The 21,431-nt window shown below is 35.4% G+C and overlaps 1 protein-coding gene across 1 annotated transcript in view; it reads right to left on the bottom strand.

The window, feature by feature from the left end:
* STK33 (serine/threonine kinase 33) overlaps positions 1–21,431 on the bottom strand; it is a 157,889-nt gene that overhangs the window by 25,094 nt on the left and 111,364 nt on the right. Inside the window, exons 2-4 of the mRNA XM_008054578.1 lie at positions 8,580–8,964; positions 6,933–7,046; positions 277–390 (exon numbers count right to left, since the gene is read on the bottom strand). Of these exons, the coding sequence (XP_008052769.1) occupies positions 277–390; positions 6,933–7,046; positions 8,580–8,804 (453 nt within the window). The 5' untranslated portion in view covers positions 8,805–8,964. The remainder of the gene's footprint in view (positions 1–276; positions 391–6,932; positions 7,047–8,579; positions 8,965–21,431) is intronic.

Raw genomic sequence — 21,431 nt, 5'->3', positions numbered from 1 at the left:
ACCTTCAGAGTACTCTGGCAAGATTTGCCTGTATTTGGTTATATCGGTTTTGTTAATCTTTCATTTGCTTTTTCCAGACAACACTTGCCTACCTTAATTCAAGAACTGGTTCCTTTCCAGGAGGCTAGAGAAATGCCACCACTCTTCTCCAGGGGATCAGCCCAGGCCCTGGCCCTCAGGATCTGTGGCAGCTTCTGTTTGTGTGAAAAGCTATACTGCCCACATCTACTGGCACTGGCAGTGTGCCCTCAGTATGATGCTGTAAATAAGCCTTACTTTTTCTTTGTTCACTTTTTTAATTGCCCACTTCGTCTCTGTTTCCTTGTCTGTAGCTTCAATGACCATTCCAAAGCTCCCTCGTCCCAATATTCTTCCAAAGGTATAGATTTCCTGGAGAAAAAAAGACTTCTTTATCTCTCTGTGCCATTCATCAGATATTAAAAATGAACATACAATACTAACAGATATTCACCTAAGGGAAGAAAGATTCTGCTCCAGGGTAAAATCAAATAGAAGACACTACATATTTGCTTCAGTATTAATAAACACATCTTAATTAACCCAAAGTAAGTTTTGATGAATTTTATTAAATGTCTTTTGGAGGAAAACCATAAAAACTCTAATGATGAAATGTGGAAAAGCACAGATGCATAAAAATGAATCTCTTTCAAACTATAATATTAATAAAATATCTTCATATGAGAAAGAAGAAATGGAATATTAATACATATATAAATATGTGTGTCTATAAAATACATTCACCCCAAAATTCCAAAATGTGAGAGCTATATTACAAAATCAACACATATTAACTACTGAATAATTGTTTTCTTGTTTAACAGTAATGTTTTTTCTTTATCTTCATTTATATTAAAATTGCTTTTGTTCTTTTATTCTTTTTGCTTTAGAAAAAGCATTATGTGAAGAAAATAAACACAACCCAGAATACCACCATCCAGACCAAGAGTGCTTCCCCTTATCATTTAACTTCCTTCTGCTTGTAAAGAAAGAATGCACTGGTTTTGCCAACATCAGCATTCTGGTTCACATTGTAAAATTATGAACAGGCAAGTAGATTACACTTTCATTTCTTGTTAAGTTTGGTTGGTAGAAGTCAGCCTCCCTCATCCAAATCAACTCCCAGACATTAACAAGAGTTTTTAGATCCATCATGTATAGGGATCAGCACAAGGGGGAAAAGCTGAGCTAATGCCCCTAGGTGACGCCTCGGTGGGTCAGCTAGCCAAAGCCTTCCCTAGAGATGTCTCTCTCTCTCTCTCTCTCTCTCTCTCTCTCTCTCTCTCTCTCTCTCTCTCTCTCTCTGAGACACTTTCACACTCACAATGCAACAGGTAAATTAGCTGCCTGTCTTCATATTTTCTAATGCTTACATTCTTTTCTTATTTTTGTAAGAGAAGAGTCAATGTCCAACTAATTACTCACCTCCTTCATGAAGGGCTTCCCTGCTTAACTGCACCATGATAACTGTTCCTTTATTTTTCCTCCCTTCAGCATGTATACATTGGTCCTCAAACACTATTATTACTCTCTTGTTTAAAAACATTTTGGCTCATTTTTTCTCTCATTTTTTCTTCCAAGATGGACTAGAAGCTCCTTAAGAAGCTGTTTCTTTTGTGTCCCTTAGAAGAGCTAGCTCCTCCCTCTTCCCCAATTAGTAGCACTTAATAGTGAGAATCAAAGTCAGAAGACTTAAATGATTAATTAGAAAATAAGACAAAATATGATTTTATCCTTATTATATTTATATGCAACTCCCAACTATATACAGGCACACCTCAGAGATAATGAAGGTTTGGTTCCAGGCCACTACAATAAAGTAAATACTGCAATAAAGCAAATCACACAAATTTTTTGGTTTCCCAGTGCATATAAAAGCTAAATTTACGTTATATTATAGCCTATTAACTGTACAATAAAATTATGTCAAAAATGTACATAACTTAAACTTAATACTCTATTCCTAAAAAAAAAAAAAAAAACTAACAATCATCTGAGCCTTCAGCAAGTCATAATCTTTCTGCTGGTGGAGGTTTGCCTCCACACTGATGTCTGCTGACTGCTCAGGTCAGTGGTTATTGAAAATTAAAGTAGTTGTTGCAATTTCTAAAATTAAGACAGCCATAAAATTTGCTGCATCGATTGACTCTTCCTTTCATACAATATTTATCTGTAGCATGCAATGCTGTTTGATAGCATTTTACTCACAGAACTACTTTTAAAATTTAAGTCTTTTTTTATTCCTTTCTTCAGGAAACACATGTGCATATATGAATTTTTGAAAGAAGGTATGGGAAAAAAGAGAAAATGAATTTTTTAGACAAAAATATATTTTGTGATATGCAAATGTTGCATTAATATACACATAGATATACATATTACTATTAGTTAATGGCCTTATAATTTATTTTATTAATATAATCAGTAAAACTAAACTAAAAATTATATGTATATGTGTGTGTTCATGAGTAATGTGTGAACTGTCTAACTGGAATTTAAATTTAATGGATTGCCTGAGCCATCCATTTAATTGGTGCATATTTCTACTCTAGAATTATCTAAGGATTAAGTGAACATTTATTTGTTCATCTGTAACCCCACACTATGATTCTACTTTTTCTTTGTATTAAAAAAGTCTTCCACATGGCCTATGAACTTTCTTGGAAAATAAAGACATGCCTTTTTTCTTCTAAAAAAAAAATTAAGTCAATTCTCTCAAACCCTACTGCTGCTTTATCAATTAAGTTTATGTAATATTATAAATCCTTTGTTGTCATTTCAACAATGTTCACCGCATCTTCACCAGGAGTAGTTTCCAGCTCAAGAAATAACTTTCTTTGTTTATCAATATGAAGCAACTCCTCATCAACTAAAATTGTATCATGAGATTGCAGCAATTCAATCCCCTCTTCAGGCACCACTTCTAATTCAAGTTCTCTTGCTATTTCCACCACATCTGCAGTCACTTTCTCCACTGAAGTCTTAAACCCTTCAAAGTAATCTATGAGGGCTGGAATCAGCTGTTTTCAAACTCCTGTTAATGTTGGTATTTTGGCCTTCTCTCGTAAATTATAAATGTTCTTAATGACATCTAGAGTTGTGAATCCTTCATAATGTTTTCAACTTACTTTGCTCAAATCCATCAAAGGAATCACTACTTATGGCAAAGATAGCCTTATAAAATGTATTTCTTAATAGTAAGACTTGAAAATCAAAATTACTCCTTGATCCATGGGCTGCAAAATGAATGTTGTATTAGAAGTCATGGAAACAGTAATCTTCCTGTACATCTCCATTAGAGGTCTTGGATGACTACAAACATTATCAATGAGCAGTGATATTTTGAAAGGAATCTTTTTTTCTGAGCAGTAGGTCTCAACAGTGGGCTTAAAATATTCAGTAAACCATGCTGTAAACAGATGTACTATCATCCAGAATTTGTTTTCCCATTTATAGATCACAGGCAGAGTTGATCTGGCATAATTCTTAAGGGCTCTAGGATTTTTGAAACAGTAAATGAGCATTGACTTCAACTTAAAGTTACCAGCCGCGTTAGCCCCAAAGACGAGAGTCAGTCTATCTTTTGAAGTTTTAAAGTCAGGCATTGACTTCTCTTCTCAAGCTATGAAAGAAATTGGCATCTTCTTCCATATGAGACTTTTTTGTCTACATGAAAATCTGTTGCTTAGTGTAGCAATCTTTGTCAATTATCTCTGCTAGATCTGCTAGATAACCTGTCACAGCTTCTACATCTGTACTTGCTGTTTTACCTTGTGCTTTTAGGTCATGGAAGTGGCTTCTTTCCTTAAAGAACCAGCCTCTGCTAGCTTCCAACTTTTCTTCCGCAGTTTCCTCAACCTTCATAGGATTCTTTTTTTTTTTTTTTTTTTTTGAGTTGGCTGGAGGGCAGTGGCACACTCATGGTCACCCCAGCGTCAACCTGCTGGGCTCCAGCGATTCTTCCACCTCAGCCTTCCAGGTAGCCAGAACTACAGGCACATGCTACCATGCCCAGCTCATTTTTTATTTATTGTAGAGACAAGGTCTTGCCAAGTTACCCAGGCTAGTCTCAAACCCATGGGCTCAGGCAATCCATTCGCCTCAGCCTCCCAAAGTGCTGGGATTACAGGCTGAGCCACTGAACCTGGCCGCTTCATAGAATTAAAGAGAGTTCATTCTGTTCTGGATTAGGTTTTGGCTTAAGGGAATGTTTTATCTTCTATTCAGACCACTGAAACTCTCTCCATATCAGCAATAAGGCTGTTTCACTTATCATTCATATGTTCACTGGAGTAGCACTGTTAATTTCCTTCCAGAACTTTTCCTTTGCATTCTCAATTTGGCTAACAATTTGGTGCAAAAGGCCTAGCTTTCAGCTTATCTCAACTTTCAACATGCTTTTCCCATGAAATTATTCCTACATTTTGATTTAAAAGGAGAGACATGCAACTCTTCTTTTCACTTGAACCATTGTAGGGTTATTAATTGGCTTAAGTGCAATATTGTGTCTCAGGGACTAGGGATACTCAAGGAGAGGAAGAGAGGTAGAAGAGTATACAGTCAGAACACACACAACATTTATTAAGTTCACCATCTTATATAGAAGCATTTTGTGGCAACCCAAAACAATTACAATAGTAACATCAAAAGTCACCGATCACAGGGCACCACAACAGATATAATAATGATGAAAAAGTTTGAAATATCCAAGAATGACTCAAATATGACACAGACACAAAGTGAGCACATGCTGTTAGAAAATGGTGCCAGGCAACTCCCTCAGGTCCCCTCCCACTCTGGGAGCTTTTCTGTCCTTTCAATAAATCCTGGTTTCTCAACTTAAAAAAAGAAAAGAAAAATGGTGCCAACAGAGTTGACTGATGCATTTACCAAAACCTCCAATTTGTAAAAGACTGTAATATCTGCAAAGAGTAATAAAGCAATGCACAATAAAAATGAGGTACGCCTGTATTATGTAAAGTGAGTTAAACATCAATTAAAATGGTCATTTACTCTGTTTTTTCCCACAGAACAAAATAATCTCTTCAGAATCATCTCTCCAATTTTTCTTGTCCTTTAAAAGTTTAATTTTTGCTTTCTCTCTAAATAGATAGAACCACAATTTGGATATAGTATTTCAATACTATGTAAATTGGACTTTTAAAATCAGAAATGGATAGCTAGTTTGTATGTTTTTTATAAACTAACCTTTTTCTTCAACTGTTTTAATATTATCACATAGAGGTAAAAATAGGGAGAGAATGGCTTCTTGTTTCTAATAACTTAAAGAGGACGCTCTTTTTTTTTTTTTTTTTTTGAGTTGGAGTCTCACTCTGTCACCCAGACTGGAGTGCAGTGGCTGCTACCGGCCACTGCAGCCTCGACCTGCTGGGCTCCGGCGATCCTTCCACCTCAGCCTTCCAAGTAGCCGGAACTACAGGCATGTGCTACCACGCCCGGCTGATTTTTTTATTTATTTATTGTAGAGATGAGGTCTCGCTGCCCAGGCGGGTCTCGAACCCATGGGCTCAGGCAATCCACTCACCTCAGCCTCCCAAAGGCGTGGGATTACAGGCTGAGCCACCGAGCCCGGCTAGGATGCTCTTTTACAATGATAATATAGACCTACTTTTATTGACATAGAAGTCCATGATATAATATAGACAGTTAAAAGTATACATATATGATCTAATTATGAAAATGTGTGTATGTGGAGGTGCTTACACTGATGTCTGGGAAAATGTCCATCTAAATATTAATAGTAGTTACCTACAGGTAGTAGAATTGTGGGTGCTTGTAACTTCCTTCTTTATACTCTTCTGAAATGGACAAAATATCGCTTCTTGGTCTTTTGGCTAAGATCAAGTGAAATGTTCAAAATATTTAAAATGAGCCTGTCCATTTTATGGATGAAGAGAAGCTTCAACTTCAACTATACCAGTCAAGCTTATTTCTTTAAAACATATGCATATTTGGAATATTCCCTAATCTAAAACAGAAAAAAATTAAATAAAAAATAGAATAAAACTAATATACACACAGAAAAAATGAACTAAAGATAACAATTATTAAATTGGTTATGTCTGACTAGTGATTTTTATTTTCCTCACTTTCTATCTATACTTATCTAATTTTTCATAATGAACATATTTTGCTCTTATAAAAGCTCTAAAGGGTAATTTAAGTTGGTAAATTTGTAGCGTGTCTTTTTAAGCACAGGCCTTTTATTTAAAAGGAAGAGAGAGTTAAACTTTACAAGTCAAATTTTCTTAGGAAGTTTCTCTAATTATTTCAAGTAAATTGCTAAATATATCTTTCAAATAATTTTAAACAGTTATTTAATATTAATGCAATTTTCTTCTTGTTGCAGTTGTTTTTATAGCAGTTCCTTTAATCTGATGTTGAAGAAACACATTCAATTTTAAAATTTTTTATATGTAATTCATATTTTTATATAATAATTTGAATCCTGGGAAGAATAATACTGGTATTTATTAAAGCACAGGCTGGAAAAGATGGAGAAATCTAGGAGGGAGACTGCACTCATTGTTTAGTCAGCAAGGAAGTAAACAAACTATCTAAAATTATCTGGTTCCTCTCTGTATCTTGAAGAGGTCTACCAAAGACTCTGCTATTGCCTTCAGCAACAGCCAAGACCTGAAGACTAAAATATTCTCATTTTTAAAAATAAAAATGCCCTTCGCTTTAATTAAAGTTCATTTGGTCCTCTGTAAACAGAAAATGGTCAGTCTGTATTTTCTTTAGTAAAAATGTTAACATACTTAAGAGTGATACATTTCCTCTTTTCTTTACTTCCTTTCCTTAGGGGCTTATTTTTAAATAATTTTTTGCCATTAACCATTGACCTAGAAGAAACCTAAGTCTGTAGCAGCTTTAGTTTGCTTTCTGTATACCTCAATAGCAGCTCCACTGTCAATCCTTATGTGAGGAACTTTTCCTTCTGTAAAGTTGCCCCGACTCCACTGTTGTTGAGATGTTTTTCGCTCTACATTTGAAGTTCTTGAGAGCTTGAACCAAAAAGAAATTTTAAAACTTTAAGATATAATAGTCTTTATCTAATTTTTCATAATGAACAAAGAACCCACATTTGGATAATCTGTTAAGTCTTTCATGTGTGCCATGATGTTTATTCTGTACAAAATAGTTTGCCATCTTTTCAAATTCATAACCCTATACAACTCAGTGGCTCATTTGGCTAAGGGAGGTCTTAATAAATCAATCATCCAGGGCAACCCCTTCGGGTCCCCTCCCACTGTGGGAGCTTTTCTGTCCTCTCAATAAATCCTGCTTTCTCAAAAAGAAAAAAAAAAAAAAGAAAGAAAGAAAAGAAAAGAAAAAGAAAAGAAAGAAATCATTCAATTCAATTTCCTGAATCCAGAAAAGTCCACATGAGCACTTGCACAGCAGAAACATCAAAAACTTACCCAGTATTCTTAAAAATCATCAAAAAAAGGCAACTTCACAGTTTTCTCAGTCACCCTGGTTTCAAAATGTAACAATATCTCAAATAGGTTATTCATAAATTATTGACCAGACATTCACAAAATATGCTTTGAGTGAAAATAACATATTAACAATTCACTCAGAGACATCTCTATGGCAGTAACTATACCATAATAGAAATCAGAAATAACAGTTGAGGGTGAAAATATGAAAAAGGTACAACTTTGAAGAATGGGAATCTGACTTTTCCTAAACTTACTGTTCTCTTTCTCCAAAATTGTGCTGGATCAACTACAATCTTACATATTGCCTAATCTCTATAAAGAGGAATATATCCATACCAGTCCAATTGGGTAATCATAGATTGTTTGCAACTAATGCAAATTGATTTTGTCTAGTTTATATTCCATCTAGATACCATAATTGTCTTAAATAATAAAACCATAACCACCCTTTATTTAACACAACCATAAATCTCATTCTGCATCAGTTGAAGAAAATGCTCAAAAATTCAGATTTAATTCAACTTGAAAACCAATTTCTGTTAAACCATTAAAAAAAGAAACTGAGGCCAGGCTCGGTGGCTCAGCCTGTAATCCCAGCTCTTTGGGAGGCCGAGGTGAGTGAATCGCTTGAGCCCGTGGGTTCGAGACCCGCCTGGGCAAATTGGTGAGACCTCATCTCTATAATAAATTTAAAAAATTAGCCAGGCGTGGTAGCGCGCGCCTGTAGTTCCAGCTATTTGGAAGGCTGAGGCGGAAGGATCGCCGGAGCCCAGCAGGTTGAGGCTGCGGTGGCCGGGAGCGGCCACTGCACTCCAGTCTGGGCGATAGAGTGAGACTCCAACTCAAAAAAAAAAAAAAAGAAACTGAAATAACATTCCTGAGAAATAATTAATTTGGGCAGTTGTTAGAAGAACCATATAACAAGTTATTAACCAACTTTGCTCACTTCTTCTGTAAGAAAGAAATGTTCCTTTAATAGTTAAGAAGGTAATGAATTAACTGACAAGGACTCATGGGATATGAATGAAACTGGGGACGAATCAGGGAATAAGAAGTCAACTTGTGCTGAGATGTAGAATCTTCGATATTTACCAAATCTTTCCCAGAGGTTAAGTCTCTGTTGATATGTTTTTCTTTTTTTTTCTCCGATAAATCTAAAAAGTCTGCACTACCAAGGCTTGATGTCTGTGACATTTCCACCACCAAAACTGGAGAAACGCTTATTTTACTGGAACATACACATAATACACCTTTCTGAGAAGCAGATGAACACCTGGGGCATTCTGTGGATTTTTTATCCAAGCCACTATCAGCCATTTGCTTAACACTGCAACAAAAGCAACTTGAAATAAAGATGTTTCCACTGGTTGAGGAAGAAAATCAGACCAAAAGAGATAAGGTAGTTGATGGTGAGAACTGTAACTTCCAACTGATGAAGTCTTTAGGTTATCTTAGGACTTATATTCACACATGAGAGCTGCAGAAAAAAAAGAAAGTACTATTTAGAAAATTCTTATGCTACTACCTTTCTATAAATTGGGTAAAACTAACTAGCACCAAAAGCATCCCACATAGACATGCAAAATTAATATTTACAACAAAATTGGACCACAAAACTGCTGAAAAGCATAGTCTAAAACAGTGCCTTATCAACCTGCAATAGTGGGTTATGAAATCCATTTAGTGGGTTGACATCAATTTTTTTAAAAAGTAGAAATGAATAGAAAATATCAGAGTATTTTTCATATATCCTTGGTAAGTTCGGTGGAACTTTTAATCACACAGACCTTATATGCTTATAAGGTCCCAAATAAACTGACTCTTCACTACCTCTAAGGTTTCATATTTTACCTCTTTCTTTCCCCTTCCCCTGTGCTCAGATATACTAGCCCCATTGTTGCTCCTCTAACATGCTAAGATACTCTCTTCCCAAAGCTTTTGCCCTTCTGCTTCTTCTGCCTAGGATGCTCATCCCACTAGCATTCACATGGCCTGCTCCCCAACTACATTGTGGTTTCTACCCATTCGAGAGACCTTTCCTAATTATCTCATCCAAAATAGCAGGCCTGTTCACTCTGTCCCCTTGACTTGCTTTATTTTTCTTCACAGCACTTATCATGTCACTCAGGAAATTTTATGGCAGAGTTCTTTTTTACTTTTGGCATGCAGGTAATTCCCATATAAGCTGTTTCAGGGCATGCAAAGCCATCCAGTTCATTTTATTCAGTTAGAATAACCAAAATCTGACCATGAAGTATTCCCAAAAGGGGAATCTAGATTTTAAATTGTGACTAGATTTTAAAATCCTAAATGCTGCATTTATATTTATGACCAGGCAATACGTACAAGGGAGGGCCCCAAAAGCCCAGAATTTATTTATTAAAATTGTATATTTATTCTTGCATGTTCAAACTTCAGTCACCTTCAAAATACTCTTCGTTTGATGCAATAAACCTGACGAGATGGCTTTCCACTGCTCAGAACAGTTTTTGAACTCGTCAATTTAGATGCCTCTGCTGTTTTTTGTTGCATCTCTTCCACATCAGCAAAACATTTCCCTTTGAGGACTTCTTTCATCCGGAAAAACAAAAAAAGTCGCTCGGGTTGAGATCCGGTGAATAGGGAGGGTAGGGCATGGGGGTCATGCCATTTTTGGTCAAAAACTGCTAAAACTCAGCACGGTGTGGGCAGGCGTGCTTGTAAATCACCCATTATGAAGAGGGCAAACATGTCGAAAGAATCCCCCCACACACACACAAAAAAAACTCACTGAAACCGAATATAGACTCTCACAACAATGCTACCTGGTACACTGATGCCGATGGGCTCCCAGAACACTTACCTAGTAGGGGAAGCCTGTACTACAAAGGGCCCATCCTCTAAAAGATAATCCCGGGTTTTTTGGGTCCTCCTCCCTTGTACAGGTGTTCTAAGTTTATTAGAAATAATAGATAAGTCTGCACAATAGGTATGACCCTTAATCAAAGTGGTGGGAAAAAAATTCTTCTGTTGTGATTAAAACTCATAATGGAAAGCATAGGGACAGGCATATAAAAAGTACCCTCCAGACGGGAAAATGGAGAAAAGAACGCAACTGAAGTCACTAAAACACACACACACACACACACACACACACACACACACACACACACACACACCTATTACAAATGCTTAACCTTGTTTTTCAAATATATGTATCAAGACAAAGAAAACTCAGAATGTACCTGTATACACTTTGCAAAATGATTTAACTTCAGGCCAAGAATAAAATGTTTTGCATTTCAGGTTAAATATAAAGCCTATAACCCAAGTCTAAGCAATGAGTTAGAGCAGTGAAGTAGATCTGCCAATAATAGCCTTTCTGCTTAGGAAAAATAGTGCTTTCTCTCTGCGGGTGTAGAAAAGTCCCTTGTCAGATGTGTAAGGCATCATTTTATGCATGCACTAAGAACATTGATTTTATGGTACTTTTTATAAGAAACTTAAGAAGTGTTCATAATGCAAAGGTTTTTTTACACTGTAGCTGAGTTCCTTCATTATAAACAGTATTTCTAAAAGTATGCTTACTATAGCCTTCAATTTTTTATTTTATTTATTTATTCATTTATTTTTAATCATATTTTTTATTTTAAAATTGTGGGGTACAGTTAAGGGTTAGGTATGAAAATATGCATCGTTCAGGCACTCTTGTTGATAAAGGGTGTCCCCCCGTCCCTAGACAGATATTGATTACAGTTAATCCCACCTCCCTTCTCCTCCCTACCCCCCCATAGTTTCCCACCACTGTCAATCCTTTTCTTATCGTGTTATAATAGATGTTCAAGGTCCACTATATGAGTGAGAACATGTGATACTCAGATCTTTGTTTCTGTGAGAGATCCTTCAATTTAAAAAAAAAAATATATTCATACATTTTCAACAGAATAATTAAATATTTTAATTTAAAGATTAGTTTTGGGGGGATCTAAAAGAAGTTATTTGTTCTTAGCTTTATTAAGAAAGAATTTCCTTTAATTATTCATCAATTTTTCAATAACATTATCATAATATCACTGACATTGTCATAGACTTCTGAGTGTCTTCTTGCTCCAGTTTTCTGATTTATCAGTTGCCTTAGAAGCATTTATGGAAGATATATTCAGAAAGCAGAAGAGTTCCTGTTACTCACTGAGGAGTTTCATTTTTACTCTCCAGCCTACCAACCACTATATTTGCCAAAGTAATGTTCTACTTTCTTACCACGGCAATTCTAAAACAATAGGTTGAATAGCTGCATGCAAAATTTCTTGACAAGAATTAGATTTCAAATTTAAATTCTTTTTGGCTGGCTGAATTCTAATTATTTTAGCTTAAACAAAAAACCAAAATAGAGCAAATGTTTACTCACATTTATTTCTTTTTCACTTATGAATTGATCTGAAAGATTTGTTACTAAAATAAATCTACTATCTAACAGGCCAAATGATGTCATTCACATTTTAGAGGCATAAAATTAATCAAGTATTGCAAACTTATCTTTATGTAAACACAAAGATTAATAGCTCTTCTTCTATAGAATCAGGGAATTATGTTTAAACAAAACTTTAGGTATGAAAAGATGTATTAGAAAACCAAAGAAACCTCTAACATAATAATGTTTCTTTGAGTCCCCAAAGAGTGGACATACATAAGTAAATAAAATAAGTTCAAATCATGTCAGTATTTAACTAATGCATGAGCTTTTCTTTGGCTACAGATTTTCATTTTATTTTCAGAACTAAGGCAAATCAATAAAACAACTCTGATACTGAAAATCTCTGAGCTTTTATTTAATCATAAAAAGGTCTCTTACATATTGGCCCTAGAAGATACACTTATAGCAATTTCCTCAAGAAAATGAACACAAGAATGGTTTTATGAGATATAACTGGCTACAATTTTCTTCCCCAAAAGCAATTTTTTAGTTTTCTTTGCTAAGATTGTGTCTTCAAGAAACCTAAATAGTCAGTCAATTCAGTAAAAAATGTGTTCTATTCAAGTGAAGGAAAAAACCCTTATGGATCGTCTGACATTATGCAGACCAGGCCAAATGATTGAATGTTTTTCATAACATGTTTACAGAGTCTAAAGAGGGGCCAAATGAGTTTTCTAGATCATATTCTTAGGTTTTAAAGAAGACCAGCACTTGTTTACTATTTCCATTAAGGGCATGATTAGACATTAGTAAAATGTGTCTGTTATTGTCTTATGAAAGAATTCACAGTATATTTATAATTTCAGAGATTTTAAAAATGTTTAATAGTTGATGTTTGCTATTAGTTGTGTTTTTTATTTTAATTTGCATAATTACTCACCGATTAAGCTGTAACGTGGAAAGACAGTCTTAAATGTGGTCCTCCTACTGATAGTTAAAGTTAAGAACAGAAATTTCAGCTCAAAGAAGCTGGATAACACCAGGAAACTCTCTCTCATTCCTCCCTGTTGTTATCAGTCTTTTCTCTCTACCTATTATAAGCCACCAGAGGCCAAGAACCTTTCTACCAGCACAGGCCCTTCTTTGTACACAATAGGCATTCACTGAAAATTTCTGAGTGTTGATTTTGTGGAAGAGTCAGAACCACAAATCACTTAGGCAGAAAAATAGGCAGGTATATGGGAAAGGTCATCAAAGAAAGGAGGGGATCAAATGAAAGGGGGCTATCTCAAATGGAATGTGAGAGGTCTCTTCATAGATCTGAAGAGGATTAGGCATAAGGGATTAAACATCTGTGTGATTGGAAGAGAGAGTGCACACAATCTAATCAATCTAATATAAAGGGCTTCCTAACATGTAGAGCTGTCAAAGATAAAAGGAAAGACTATCTCAGTCACTGTAAGTATTCCAATAGAGGCTGGAAGGTCAGCTGGCAGGGAAGCCAGAGAGAGGATTTAAGCATAGACTAGGATGTATTGAGGTTCCTTCTAGCCCTGAAAGTGTGTGAAGATGAATCACTCTTTCTTAATAATCATCCAACATAGCAGACATTTAAGGAACTGAAATGGCAGTGGACCTCACCTCCATTGTGGAGATTTTAATATTATAGTGGGACCCAGACCAGGTCAAACCAGTCGCAGCCCTAAAATCCATCTCATTTAACCTGAATTTCACCTGTAACAGAGCAGAATTGTTAGAATTTACCATATGGGGATGGGATGGTAGGAAGAGGTTGAGCTAGAGGGCTAGATGTGCTGAGAAGTAGTGTCCCTACCTAGGATGAAAAAGCTAAAGAGTAGAAGAAAATAAATCAGAGAATAGGTTTAAGAATGAGAAAGTGGGCTTACATATACCTATCACCAAAGTAAAGACTTATGTGTAGCTAAGGCAGACAAAAATAATGTAATGCTGCCGATAGATTCTAGAAGAATTAGAACCACGCTAAGGATCGTGACATAAACATTCTGCTGTGCTCCATCCAGGAAGCCTAAAAGCAAATAGTATCATACTCAGGAATTTTTTTTTTTTTTGAGTTGGAGTCTCACTCCGTCACCCAGGCTGGCATGCAGTGGCATACTCACGGCCACCTCAGCATCAACCTGCTGGGCTTTGGCAATCCTTCTGCCTCAGCCTTCCAAGTAGCTGTAACTACAGGCGCGTGCTACCACATCTGGCTCATTTTTTATTTGTTGTGGAGATGAGATCTCGCCAAGTTGCCCAGGCTGGTCTCAAACCCACGGGCTCAAGCAATCCACTCACCTCGGTTTCCCAAAGTGCTGGGATTACAGACTAAGCCATTGAGCCCGGCCATGTTCAGGAATCTTAAAATTCGATAAGCAATAGTTTAATAAGACCAGGGATTTTATGACAAATTTGAGAGATTTACTAGCTTTGTTTATAAAGCACCAATTAAAATTTGCACTAACATAATATATTAATGTAAAATTCTGTGGTCAGAGTGTCTGTCCTCTATATCAAGTATTTCCAGGAGTTTTCGACAATTTTGGAGAGAGGAACTGTCTAAAGCCAGCAACTTTCCATGAAACTACTTAATTAGCTAAGGAAATGTATGATATAATGGTCCAACTCAGATGTTTCATATCATATGAGAAAAGGCATTCTGTCTCTCAAGATCACATTCAAAGATTGGGAGCACAACTACATACTATTGATTCCCAACAACTACAGGAATTGATTATAATAAACCTTATTACTAAGATCCTCATAGTCAACAAAAGATCACTATGTTGGGCAGTTAGTGTAAAGTAGCAATAACTGGTTCATTTCCTTTCATGATAAAACATGTGAGTCATAGCCAAGATATAAAAAATTTATGTGACATATATGGTAATCTTTCCAGGCTCCCTAGCCATATCACCTCAAGTAAGGATGCTTTTTTGCTGGAAAGGCCTGTTTCCTTCAACCCTAGTGATGACACATTTATCCACAGCACACAGGCCCCAGACTTATAGTCAGAGCAAAAGCATGTGAATATCATACTCAAGAAATCAATGTGAAATTGATGGTAATTTCAGCAAAACAGGAAAGACACGGTAAGAGTCTAGGTGGGGCCCCAGTGCCACCCAATAATACCTAAAAGGTACTTAATGGCAAGTTTTCTGTAAGTTTAGTCAATAAGAGTACCAAGAGAACAACTGGGAGTCAAGCAAAAAGCATCAGAGATCCAAGTAGGATAGCAGGTCAAATGAGAATCTAACCATCTGATGGTTTATGTATGTATCCAGCAAACATTTGAATACTTGTGACAAACTAAGCATTGAATTGGATGCTAAGGATAAAGAGATTATTAAGTCACAGGCCTTACTAATAATGATTATGATAATGATAATAAGTATGAACAAAGTACAAAAGTGACACAAAAGAGGGAGTGACCAGAGAAGTTACATGATCTAGTGGGAAATACATACTTTTTAGAATAAGAGAAATTGAGATTTGAATTCTACCCTTATCACTTACTAGCTCAGTTCCACCATATATAAAGTGGAAATAAGACTAGTAGCTATTTTATGCAATTATTGTGAGAACCAACTAGACACCACTTGCAAAGTGCATAGTACTTTGCCTAATGCATATTATTGCTTAAATATCATTATTACTCACTTGTTGAGGGAAAGATCACAGAAGGACAGGTAATACTCAAACTGCATCTTAAAGAATGAGGTGAAGTTCACCTGGTGAACAAAGAAAGGCTCTCCATGCAGAAACACCAGCATATGCAAAGGCCAAGAAGAATGGAAGTAGGTGGTTTCTATTTGAAGGTAAGAACAACAGGAGAAAGAAAGCCATGTCTCTCTCCTGGGGTGAGAAGAGAAAATAAGCACTTCCAGAAAAGGTTAGGGTTAAACAAAAGTGTGGTAACTGAAGAATAGTGGTTCCACCAGGCACAAAAGATGGATAAGGTGGAGTGAAACATGAGGCTCTTGTTCTGGGAGGGCTGCCAAAAAAGAGAGAACTCATGCAATGAAATAGTCTTAGGTGTAGGCACTTCCAAAAATGACACTAATCAGACACAGATTTTAGTGTACAGAGAGTGGCCGCCAAATGGCCAACGCTAATTGTTCCAGCAAGTACTTAAAGCTCAGTAGTAGAGGGAACACATGGCATCAAGAGGGAATACAGGGCATCGAAATCTGCTAAAAATATAAACTGTGAAGCTCAAAAATATGAAGAATAGTCTCTAGTCAGTATAATCGATCCAAATCTTCTGCCATATGAACTTATTAGAATTTAGCGATACATTCACTATAGTTGGTATTTCAAGGTGACAGAATATATGGCTCATTTCTAATTAGGGCCAAAATAACAAACAAAAAAAACACCAAAGGAAGCTTCTCACTATAACAATGAAATATTAAGTTCTTTCTTTTACACACACATATTCAAACACACACATTTCTACTCCAGATGCAGTACTATTGCCAATAAAGCTACATTTATGCATTAAAAAACCACACCAATGTTCTATCATTTGAAAGTCTAAAGACCACAAACTTCTAAATAATTTATGAGCATCAAAATCTCAGAAATATTGAGATAATTTTTATTTCCATTTTACATATTATAGAAACTTAAAAATGAAATATGTAAGCTCTTGCTCAAGCAGAAAGAATCCAAGCTTCACTGTTAGACAGAGTAAGACTCAAATTCCTTACTAATCACTTAGCCTATCTGGTCTCAGCATCCACATATGCACTGAATATAGATGGTGTCTACGTGCCTATATGGCAGAATTGTTTTAGGGAGAGGATATAATGTATATAAAGTCCTGATATGTTTTAAACTCTCAATAAATTGAGGATTTTATTATTGTTGTACAACTCTGCCAAAACCCAATGAATGGTAGCATCAGAAAATTATTTTCTATACCAGTCATAATCTCTCAAATATTGTTCTATAAGGATTCCAAAATACAAATTGCCATCTAATTAGCTCATAACTACCTTAAAATACAACCCTATAGAAGCTTGCTCTACATGTATTCAACTGAGTTATATGGGGAATGACTTAAAAGACTAGCCCAAAAGCAAATTGTTGCATGCTAAATTCTGAATGCTACAAGGCACTCAAATATCACATTTATTTGAATTTTATTTTTTAAATAGTAAATGCTGAATATCGGAGAGAACATTTTATCTTAGTCAAGACCACAGTCCATCAAATACAAAATATTATGAGTTTATATTATATCTTAGTAACTGATAGAGAAAGAATAGTATGTAAGTGGTTGGGTTTTCAGAGAAAGGAGGCATCTGTATCCACTGATTTATTTATTAGTTGAGTTTTTGAAAACTTGCAATGGAACAGTAAAAAACAACATGATTAAAATTGATAGAGCACATCGTTTGGTGATACTATTGCCCAAGAAAAGGCAATAAACCTTAGGCATGTTATTAGTAAATGATAAAATTTCATGACCAGTTCAAGATTTGTAAAGGTAACTGAGAAGAGGGAGCATTTCTCTTTTGGAGCCAAGAGATTTTTCTCTTCAATTAAAAAGAAAATCATCATGTCCGTTTTCTTTATTATGAAAATTAAAAAGGTCTTCTGTAACATTTGAAAAATAATATTAATGTTAGTATTATTTATCTCCTAACATAAAAGTAGACTGACAATTCTGATTAAAATTAAACTGAAAGCACTTTTGTTTAACAATACTGTATCCAACCACATATCCATTTAACAAATACCAGAATAGTTTGAGAAGCAGTGGTTGTAAGTTTATTATTCCTGAAAAGTCCATGCAGAACATGCAGAAGAACATGAAAGTTTAAAAACATGAGTTTCCAAACCTCTTATGCAAAAATGATCAATGATTCTCTTTTCCTGTCTTAGTAATGAAATGATAAACTTCTAAACAGGACCTCAAATTCAAAGAATTCCATGTTTCAAAGTATACTTTTTAGCCAGATTGCAAAAGTTAGTCATGTAGATATAAATTTATTTGTTTGATTAAAATGTGACCAAATCAAACTGAACCTAAAGTGAGCAAGACTTTAGTCAGATTTGCTACTACACCACAAACAGAAAATTGCAAAAGTTTTGAGTTGGTTGTTTATAGTGAAAATTCCAGAGTAAAAATATTCTTGTGCAATCTGGGAAACTAATAAAATCAACTCTATATAGTTTTAAGCTTATGATGGAAAAAAAGTTGGCTAGAAAAGTGACCAGAATTTAATTTCCGACTCTCAATAGGAAATACAAGGCTAGGCTCATAGAAACAAATAAGTTGACTCAGGCATTAAGTTTATATTTAGTAGCTTTTACCAAGTGAAGAGTAAAATGTATTTAGGGGAGCTTAAGTCTTTAGACTTACATCAGTCACAGACAATTTTTAAAAGAAAACTACAAAAAACCATAGACTTTCAAGTCACTTATATACATATATAATTATAAGCATATATAACAGCTTTATGCTCTAAATAGCTAGTGAAATATTCATTCAGTAGGTAATACAAACAACTTTCTTTGGCTCCCCTTTTCCCTCAGTCTCCATATTCAACATTGACAAGTCCATTCTATTTCTAAAACACTACCAAATCCATTGGTTTTCACCATTTCAAATGTCACAACCCAGTTGACATCACTATCATCTCTTGCCTGAATTACTCCAAGAGTTTTCTAACTGGTCACCCTAACTCCAATTCAGCTGTCTCATCAAAGCATTCTCCATATACTAGCCAGGGTATTCTTTCTAATATGCAAATCTGATCATGTTTCTTCCCCTCAAAAATTGCTTCAACAGCTCCCAACAGCACTGAAATTAAAGCAAACCCCTTAGCTTACCTCTTCAGGCTTACCTCATAATACTTCCTTAACAAAATTTCCAAACTACAGAACTTCTTTCATTTACTGAAATCCAGTGCTATATCTAGCTCTTCCTACATGTACTCTCAACCTGGAACACTCTTTTCTGTTGCCCTATTCACCTGCATACTTCTTACTCTTCCTGAAGATCTCAGTTTAAACATCATCTCCTCTAAAATTCTCTTAAAACACTGAGTCTTGGTTGAGTCTCTACCTCTCCTCTGAACACTATACATGCTGTATCATACTCTGAATTGTACTTGGTCATTTTCTTACATGTATCATTTGCAATATGCAAAGTTCCCTGAAACTTTGGATGGTGCCTATATTTACCCAGTGAGGGAATGACATTATAAAATGTGATATTTTTAGAAAGCATATTCCACCTGCAGTATAGAGAATGTATAGAGGACAGGACAAGACTGGAGATGGAAAGATAAGAAATTATTACAATAGTGGCCTTAATTAGGAAAGCCAAATCAGAGATGATGAAAGTAGCCATCCCTGATTAAAACAGAGATATTTAAGAAGTAGAATGATAGAACTTGATAATTTGATCAGCTATGACCTGGTGAGAGAAAGAGAAAAGTTCAGAATACATCGAATACTGAGATACATGAAAGCCATTTACTGAGACAGGAGAAAGAATAGAGCTAGGGTAAAATTACCAATTCAGTTTAGGATGTGCTATCTTCTTTGCTTTTATGACACCAAAATGGAGACATCTTAGAGGCAGTGCATATATAGGACCAGAGACAAGGAGAAATCTAGGTTGGAAACTTGAATTTAGAGTTATGTCACAGAAAATGCAACTGAAGCTATGGATATAAGGGAAATCACTCAGAAAGGATATGTGGAATGAAAACATACAAGAATGAGGACATAATTCTCAGAAACATCAATTTCTGAAGGATAACCAGAGGAAGTTAGTCCAATGACAACTAGAAAAGGGTATCCATTAAAGGCAGCAAGGAGGTCATTTCATGAAGGTTCAAAATTTTCAGGTAAGATGAAGACTAAAAAATTGCATTTAAAAATTGAGCTGTGGAATATTATAAGCAAAATTGGCAGATTAGGGACCTCCAAAATTTTGCTCATCCACAAAAGCAATGAAAAAAATGGCAAAAAAAAAAACCCTACCAGAATACTTTTTCAGAAATTTGGAAATTTCAGAAGTTAGCTAAAGCTTTGCAGCAAACCAAAAAGCATATATGTAAGAATGTATGAATGAATGAATCTCAGAACAGTAAGCTTTGTGGCATTTTAACTTGCTTTAGTACCATCTCCTGCTCTCTATCTCCACAATAACTTTAAAAAATAATAGCCCACAATCCTGGTGCATCCTAACAGCAAAATGGAGCTGAGGTGCTTTCAAATCCTCATTCCTAAGAGCTCGCTGATGAGTCAATCTGTATTTGCTATGACACATAGCTTACCAGCACAAAAAGCTCCCCGGGAACACTTGTTGAAAACAATTACAAGCAAATGTTTTAACTTCAAGGTTGTGGATAACATTTGGAGCAAAAATAGTCTATCCAAAAAGTTTAAAAGGAAAAACTAGAAAAGAAGATGTACATATGGACTTTGAAAAGTTCCAAAATATTTCTGGGATGCATGCACAGGGAATACTTAGAAGCCCTAAGTTCCTCATCTCTGACTAGCCATGAGGTTCTGCAAAAGCAGGAAGTGAAGGCTAAGGTAGAATTTTTAAGTGTCTTGTTGAGTGTTGCGGTTGTGCCCCAAAAAACCCATAGAGCTCCTCAGTAAGGAGTGGCTAATTCATTGGTTACAGGTTTTTAAGGAAATCTCCATCATTAGCTGACAACTAATATAATGGCTACACACACAAAAATATTACAGTCTTCAAATAAGCAGTTCAGAAATGTCAACAAACAAAAAAACTACTAATACTATAACCAGCAGCAACACAAAACTCTGGATAGAGGAAAGTGATATCCAGAGTTTCCCCATCTAAAATGTCCAATTTCCAAAAAGAAAATTTATGAGAATATGAAAAAATAAAGCATAGCCATACAGAAGGATTTTAAATAAGCAATCAATTGTAACTGCCCTGAGGAGGTCCAGATGTTGGACTTAATAGACAAAGACTTTAAATGAGCTATTATAAATATGTTCAACGAACTGAAGGAAATCATGTCTAAAGAACTAAAAGAAGGCATAAGGCTATCTCACCAAATGGAGATTATGAATAAAGATACATGTCTTAGTCTATTTTCTGCTTCTATAGAAGACTGGGTAATTATAAAGAACAGTTTATTTGGCTCATGGCTCTGGAAGCTGGGAAGTCCAAGGGCATAGAACTGTCATCTGGCAAAGGTCATCCCTTGGCAGAGGCATCATACAGTAAGCAAGCACAGAAGACAGGGAGGAGAAATTAGATTGAATTCATCCTTTTATCAGGAGCCCATTCCTTCAATAATTAACCCATTCCCACAATAATAGAATTAATCTATTCATGAGGGCAGAACCTCATAACCTTTTAAAGGTGTTTACCTTTTAAAGGTGTTTACCTTTTAAAGGTCCCATTTCTTAATACTGTTACAATGGCAATTAAGTTTCTAGTACATGAACGTTTAGGGGACATGTTCAAACAATAAAAATATATAAATTATTTTTAAAAAATAAATAGAAATTCAGAAGTTTAA

Source organism: Carlito syrichta, unplaced genomic scaffold (genome assembly GCF_000164805.1).
Source record: "Carlito syrichta isolate Samal-C Ts95f unplaced genomic scaffold, Tarsius_syrichta-2.0.1 Scaffold296499, whole genome shotgun sequence".
Lineage (NCBI taxonomy): Eukaryota > Metazoa > Chordata > Mammalia > Primates > Tarsiidae > Carlito > Carlito syrichta.
The sequence above is the reverse complement of the archived record's forward strand: the minus strand, read 5'-3'. Positions and strand labels throughout refer to the sequence as shown.